This window comes from Amblyraja radiata, chromosome 40 (assembly GCF_010909765.2).
Source record: "Amblyraja radiata isolate CabotCenter1 chromosome 40, sAmbRad1.1.pri, whole genome shotgun sequence".
NCBI lineage: Eukaryota > Metazoa > Chordata > Chondrichthyes > Rajiformes > Rajidae > Amblyraja > Amblyraja radiata.
In genome coordinates, this window is record NC_045995.1 from 9,110,825 (window position 1) to 9,118,297 (window position 7,473).

A 7,473-nucleotide genomic window follows, 5' to 3' on the forward strand; every position below is an offset into this window, starting at 1 on the left:
TAGCGTGGATAGGGGAGAACCAGTGGATGTGGTGTATCTGGACTTCCAGAAGGCTTTCGACAAGGTCCCACATAAGAGATTAGTTTACAAACTTAAAGCACACGGCATTGGGGGTTCAGTATTGATGTGGATAGAGAACTGGCTGGCAAACAGGAAGCAAAGAGTAGGAGTAAACGGGTCCTTTTCACAATGGCAGGCAGTGACTAGTGGGGTACCGCAAGGCTCAGTGCTGGGACCCCAGCGATTTACAATATATATTAATGATCTGGATGAGGGAATTGAAGGCAATATCTCCAAGTTTGCGGATGACACGAAGCTGGGGGGCAGTGTTAGCTGTGAGGAGGATGCTAGGAGACTGCAAGGTGACTTGGATAGGCTGGGTGAGTGGGCAAATGTTTGGCAGATGCAGTATAATGTGGATAAATGTGAGGTTATCCATTTTGGTGGCAAAAACAGGAAAGCAGACTATTATCTAAATGGTGGCCGACTAGGAAAAGGGGAGATGCAGCGAGACCTGGGTGTCATGGTACACCAGTCATTGAAAGTGGGCATGCAGGTGCAGCAGGCAGTGAAGAAAGCGAATGGTATGTTAGCTTTCATAGCAAAAGGATTTGAGTATAGGAGCAGGGAGGTTCTACTGCAGTTGTACAGGGTCTTGGTGAGACCACACCTGGAGTATTGCGTACAGTTTTGGTCTCCAAATCTGAGGAAGGACATTATTGCCATAGAGGGAGTGCAGAGAAGGTTCACCAGACTGATTCCTGGGATGTCAGGACTGTCTTATGAAGAAAGACTGGATAGACTTGGTTTATACTCTCTAGAATTTAGGAGATTGAGAGGGGATCTTATAGAAACTTACAAAATTCTTAAGGGGTTGGACAGGCTAGATGCAGGAAGATTGCTCCCGATGTTGGGGAAGTCCAGGACAAGGGGTCACAGCTTAAGGATAAGGGGGAAATCCTTTAAAACCGAGATGAGAAGAACTTTTTTCACACAGAGAGTGGTGAATCTCTGGAACTCCCTGCCACAGAGGGTAGTCGAGGCCAGTTCATTGGCTATATTTAAGAGGGAGTTAGATGTGGCCCTTGTGGCTAAGGGGATCAGAGGGTATGGAGAGAAGGCAGGTACGGGATACTGAGTTGGATGATCAGCCATGATCATATTGAATGGCGGTGCAGGCTCGAAGGGCCGAATGGCCTACTCCTGCACCTAATTTCTATGTTTCTATGTTTCTATGACAGGGGATCTCGCGTTGATCAGGGCCACTATTAGCAGGGACTGCGGGTGAGTTGTGCACCGGAAGCGGCTCCCACGCCGGCGGGCGGAGGTTCAGGAACACCAGGCCGCTGTGTTTCACACATGGCCTGGCTGGCTGGCGACCCGCGGGCCGACAGACCGGGGGCCGGAAAGATCGGCCGGAGAGAGGTAACCTGGGCTCGAGGGACCGCCGATAGATGGTGAGGTAGGGCCGACCAGATCCGACTTCACGGCGCTGAGCGACCCAGGTACGCTGATTTTGAACGGGGGCGGGCGTATATTCCTCAGTCTTTCCAGGGCACCCGCGTGTTCACTCCGCCTCCTCGCAAGGCTGAGCCGTAAACCCACCGGGAACCGAGCGAGGAGCGAATGGTTAGACATAGAAACATAGAAAATAGGTGCAGGAGTAGGCCATTTGGCCCTTCGAGCCAGCTCCACCATTCAATGTGATCATGGCTGATCATCAAACTCAGTATCCTGGACCTGCCTTCTCTCCATACCTCCTGATCCCTTTAGCCACAAGGGCCACATCTAACTGCCTCTTAAATATAGCCAATGAACTGTTGCCTCAACTACCTTCTGTGGCAGAGAATTCCACAGATTCACCACTCTCATCTCGGTCCTAAAAGACTTCCCCTTTATCCTTCAACTGTGTGTGGCCCCTTGTTCTCGACTTCCCCAACATCGGGAACAAACTTCCTGCATCTAGCCTGTCCAACCCCTTAAGAATTTTGTAAGTTTCTATAAGATCCCCCGTCAAGCTTCTAAATTCCAGCGAGTACAAGCCGAGTCTATCCGGTCTTTCTTCTTAAACTGTGTGACCCCTTGTTCTGGACTTCCCCAACTTCGGGAACAATCTTCCTGCATCTAGCCTGTTCAACCCCTTAAGAAATGTTAAAGTTTCTATAAGATCCCCCCTCAATCTTCTAAATTCTAGCGAGTACAAGCCGAGTCTATCCAGTCTTTCTTCATTTGAAAGTCCTGCCATCCCAGGAATCAGTCTGGTGAACCTTATCTGTACTCCCTCTATTGCAAGAATGTCCTTCCTCAGATTGAGGTAGCTTTGCCGGGGCTTTGTCCGGGGCCTCGGATGAAGAAGGGTTTCGGCCCGAAACGTTGCCTATTTCCTTCGCTCCACAGATGCTGCTGCACCCGCTGAGTTTCTCCAGCATTTTTGTCTACCACGGATGAAGACCTCGACGACAGAGGCTCGGATGTCCAGGAGTGTTTGGCGTCCGGACAGCAGGATTCCGGACGGCCAGACGGGAGACGGTGGGCAGCCTAACACAACGGCACGGCCAACTTGTGTTTGTAACCCCGGCATTCCCCCTCTCTAGTTTGTCCACCAGCCCATCACCACCCCCTCCCAGTTTCTGCCAAACAACGTTTTTTCCCATACAGATGTATTTTCCACACATCTGGAGTATTGTGTACAGTTTTGCTCCCCTAATTTGAGGAATTTAATATAGATAAATGTGAGGGTTTCACTTTGGCGGCAAAAACAAGGGGGCAGATTATTATCTCAATGGGGTTAGGTTAGGTAAGGGGGGGAGGTGCAGCGAGACCTGGGCGTCCTTGTACATCGGTCACTAAAAGTTGGCTTGCAGGTACAGCAGGCAGTGAAGAAAGCGAATGGTATGTTGGCCTTCATAACAAGAGGATTTCAGAATAGGAGTAAAGAAGTTCTTCTGCTGTTGTATAGGGCTCTGGTGAGCCCACGTCTGGAGTATTGTGCGCAGTTTTGCTCTCCTCATTTGAGGAAGGACATCCTTGTGATTGAGGCAGTACAGCGTAGGTTCACGAGATTGATCCCTGGGATGGCGGGACTGTCATATGAGGAAAGATTGAAAAGACTAGGCTTGTATTCACTGGAGTTCAGAAGGATGAGGGGGACCATATAGAATCATATAAATTCATAAAAGGACTGGACAAGCTAGATGCAGGAAAAATTTCCTCCTTTTTTGGGCGAGTCCAGAACCAGGGGCCACACACACTTAAATTAAAGGGGAGGCCATTTAAGACTGAGGTGAGAAAATAAATTTTCACCCAGAGAGTTTTTGAGTTTGTGGAATTCCCAGTCACTGGATGGATTTCAGAGATAGTTAGATAGAGCTTCAGGGGCTAGTGGAGTCAAGGGATATGGGGAGAAGGCAGGCATGGGTTATTGATAGGGGACGATCAGCATGATGATGATGAATGGCGGTGCTGGCTCGAAGGGCCGAATGGCCACCTCCTGCACCTATTGTCTATATTTCTATATTTCTATGTTTCACCCGACTTCTGCAATATATCGACAAAACAATTGTTCATTAAAATAATTTATTATTATCAGTGTAATATCTTTCAATACAGTCTATTAAATAAAACTTAAACGTTTAACTTCCTAATTAATTCATCTTATTCTTCCTCTTCACCCTGTCTCGCCAAGTCGGCGGAATCCACGGCCACCTCCTGGTAGTCCTTCTCCAGCGACGCCATGTCCTCCCGCGCGTCCTGGAACTCCCCTTCCTCCAGCCCCTCTCCCACGTACCAGTGGACAAAGGCCCGCTTGGCGTACATCTTGTCGAACTTGAGGTTGAGGCGGGACCAGGCCATGGAGATGGCGGTGGTGTTGCTCAGCATGCAGAGGGCGCGTTGTACCTTGGCCAGGTCTCCCCCCGGCACCACAGTCGGGGGCTGGTAGTTGATGCCCACCTATGGCCGGAAGAAAAACATCTTATAATAAATACTACTTACAAAAAAAACATGTTCCATTATCACTTTAATATGCGCCCAAAAATTAACCAAACATCGTTTAGTAGAATCTTGTGATTCCCTAAAATAAATCTCAGGCTGTAAGTATTCTCTGGATAGCCATCATCGCCGCAAGTTCCGATATGCGTGTTAGAGCCATGAAGGTATGGAGCTGTGCAGCTGGGAAACATGCCCTTCCAACCACCTTGTCCACGCCCCAAGAGTTGACATGTTGGGCTCGTCTCATTTGCCTGCGGCTGGCCTCAATCTCCAAAACCAATCGTATCCACATGTTTTGGGATTTACTATATGTACCTAACTTCCAGAATGCATTCAGATGCAGTGAAGAAAGCTAATGGAATGCTGGCCTTCATAACAAGAGGATTTCAGTATAGGAGTAAAGAGGTTCTTCTGCAGTTGTATTGGGCTCTGGTGAGACCACATCTGGATTATTGTGTACAGTTTTGGTATCCTAATTTGAGGAAGGATATCCTTGTGATTGAGGCAGTGCAGCGTAGGTTCACGAGATTGATCCCTGGGACGGCGGGACTGTCATATGAGGAAAGATTGAAAAGGCTATGCTTGTATTCACTGGAGATGAGAAGGATGATGGGGGTATCTAATAGGAACATATAAAATTATAAAAGGACTGGACAAGCTAGATGCAGGAAAAATGTTCCCAATGTTGGGCGAGTCCAGAACCAGGGGCCACACACAGTCTTAGAATAAAGGGGAGGTCATTTAAGACTGAGGTGAGAAAAAACCTTTTCACCCAGAGAGTTGTGAATTTGTGGAATTCCCTGCCACAGAGAGCAGTGGAGGCCAAGTCACTGGATGGATTTAAGAGAGAGTTAGATAGAGCTCTAGGGGCTAGTGGAGTCAAGGGATATGGGGAGAAGGCAGGCACGGGTTATTGATAGGGGACGATCAGCCATGATCACAATGAATGGCGGTGCTGGCTCGAAGGGCCGAATGGCCTCCTCCTGCACCTATTTTCTATGTTTCTATGTTTCTATGAATTGGTCACACTCACCTTGAACCCGGTCGGGCACCAGTCCACGAACTGGATGGAGCGCTTGGTCTTGATGGTGGCGATGGAGGCGTTGACGTCCTTGGGCACCACGTCCCCGCGGTACAACATGCAGCACGACATGTACTTGCCCTGGCGGGGGTCGCACTTCACCATCTGGTTGGCCGGCTCGAAGCAGGCGTTGGTCAGTTGTGGAACGGACAGTTCCTCGTGGTAAGCCTTCTCGGCCGAAATAATGGGAGCGTAGGTGACGAGCGGGAAGTGGATGCGCGGGTAGGGGACCAGGTTGGTCTGGAACTCAGTCAGGTCCACGTTGAGGGCGCCGTCGAAGCGCAGCGAGGCGGTGATGGACGACACGATCTGCGCCAACAGGCGGTTGAGGTTGGTGTAGGTGGGGCGCTCGATGTCCAGGTTCCGCCGGCACACGTCGTAAATGGCCTCGTTGTCCACCATGAAGGCGCAGTCGGAGTGCTCCAGGGTGCAGTGGGTGACCAGCACCGCGTTGTAGGGCTCGACCACGGCGGTGGAGATCTGCGGCGCCGGGTAGACGGAAAACTCCAGCTTGGATTTCTTGCCGTAGTCCACGGAGAGTCTCTCCATGAGGAGGGAGGTGAAGCCCGAGCCGGTGCCGCCGCCGAAACTGTGGAAGATGAGGAACCCCTGGAGTCCGGTGCACAGATCGGCCTGAGGGCGGAGAAGGGGCAAAGTATCAATTCTTGATAGGGAAGGGGCGACGCGATAGGGTCATGTTGGTCTCTATAGCCGGCGCTGAGAGAGATAGTGCGGTGGGTATCTCAGTGATGAAGGGAGAGGTAGCAATGGGAATCCGGGAGCATCGTGGCCGCAGTACTCGGGAATGGACCGGTGTAACCGGATATATTGGCGCTGCACGCACGGGGAGCGTTGTACAAGAATTCGCATTCGCTGAGCAACCTACCAGCTTCCGGATGCGATCCAGGACCAGGTCCACGATCTCCTTGCCGATGGAGCAGTGGCCCCGGGCGTAGTTATTGGCCGCGTCCTCCTTGCCGGTGATGAGCTGCTCGGGGTGGAAGAGCTGGCGGTAGGTGCCGGTCCGCACCTCGTCTGCAGGGGGAGGGGAGGGGAGCACAGAAGCGTGAATTCACCATCGGCACACACTCCTCCATCCCCGCACGGGAGGGGTTTAAGACAACGCCCTACATTCTCCGGTCCCCCCCAACTTACCGATCACCGTGGGCTCCAGGTCGATGAACACGGCCCTTGGTACGTGCTTGCCCGCCCCCGTCTCGCTAAAGAAGGTGTTGAACGAATCGTCGCCGCCTCCGATGGTCGAGTCGGTGGGCATCTGTCCATCCGGCTGGATCCCGTGCTCCAGGCAATACAACTCCCAGCAAGCGTTGCCAATCTGGACGCCAGCCTGGCCGATGTGGATTGAAATACACTCGCGCTGTTGGCGAGGGGAAACAGGGGGTGAGATGGACTCCACTTAGACTTGCTCAAAGCGCATTGATCGCACACCGACCCACGCCCTATGTGAGCATCGTCTCAGTTCTACCCACCTCTACAATTCGCGCACACACCACGCTGCATTCGCCTTTTGCAACCCTCGAATTCCCGGCAAATTCCCGCCCCGTGAGTACCCTGCGCCCTTCCCTCCCACCGTCGCCTCATTCCCGCTCAGCGTATCCATTCATCCACTACGATCCCAATTCCCCGGGTGCGCTCTCCTATTCCCGTGTCCAGTCTCGAACACCAGTCCACCAATCGCCTCCCCCCCCCTCCCCCCCCCGTGGATCCCTCGCTCCGTGGAACACGCGCGTCTCACGGGCTTCCTCCCGCGCGCTCACCATGTTGCTCCGCTCGCGTGTTTCCAGAGACAGTGACGCAATGCGGCGCCGCTCCGGTATTTATACGGCCCCCGGGATAGAACGTTAGCGCTGGGCCGAACGAGCGCTGACTGGTCAGTGAGAACAATGGCCTTGGTTGCCACAGAAACAAACACATAAGGTTCCAAGGCGCTCATTGATGAATAATCCACAGTGTGTGACGTAGAAAGATGGACCTTCAGTGACGCAATCCATTGCCCGTTGTCATCTGCCAGATTACAATCCATCACTTGCCGCTAGAAATACAGCGGTCTGACCAAATGCCCCCAAGTGAAACCTAACGCCACCTATTACACTTCCTCACCCAATGAAATAAACCATTCGTACATGAACCAGCTCACCAGTGCCATAATGCAACGAGACCTGGGTGTCATGGTACACCAGTCATTGAAATTAGGCATGCAGGTGCAGCAGGCAGTGAAAAAACCGAATGGTATGTTAGCATTCATAGCAAAAGTATTTGAGTATAGGAGCAGGGAGTTTCTACTGCAGTTGTACAGGGTATTCGTGAGACCACACCTGGAGTATTGCGTACAGTTTTAGTCTCCAAATCTGAGGAAAGACATTCTTGCCTTAGAGGGAGTA

General features: G+C 51.7%; 1 protein-coding gene across 1 annotated transcript; it reads right to left on the bottom strand.

Annotated features, from left to right (window-relative positions):
• Window positions 1-3,654: 3,654 nt before the first annotated feature.
• Window positions 3,655-7,238, bottom strand: LOC116967582 (tubulin alpha chain-like). The gene is made up of 5 exons (XM_033014196.1): window positions 7,230-7,238; window positions 6,227-6,449; window positions 5,958-6,106; window positions 5,024-5,704; window positions 3,655-3,951 (listed from the first exon to the last, which is right to left on the bottom strand). The coding sequence occupies exons 1-5, from the start codon at window positions 7,236-7,238 to the stop codon at window positions 3,655-3,657; spliced, it is 1,359 nt and encodes a 452-aa protein (XP_032870087.1).
• Between the last annotated feature and the right edge of the window lie 235 nt (window positions 7,239-7,473).

Coding starts and splice junctions, on each gene's coding strand:
- LOC116967582 (XM_033014196.1), bottom strand. Junction 5,705..5,957: donor TGGATCGCATCCGGAAGCTG/GTAGGTTGCTCA, acceptor CTCCGCCCTCAG/GCCGATCTGTGCACCGGACT. Junction 3,952..5,023: donor GGTGCCCGACCGGGTTCAAG/GTGAGTGTGACC, acceptor TTCCGGCCATAG/GTGGGCATCAACTACCAGCC.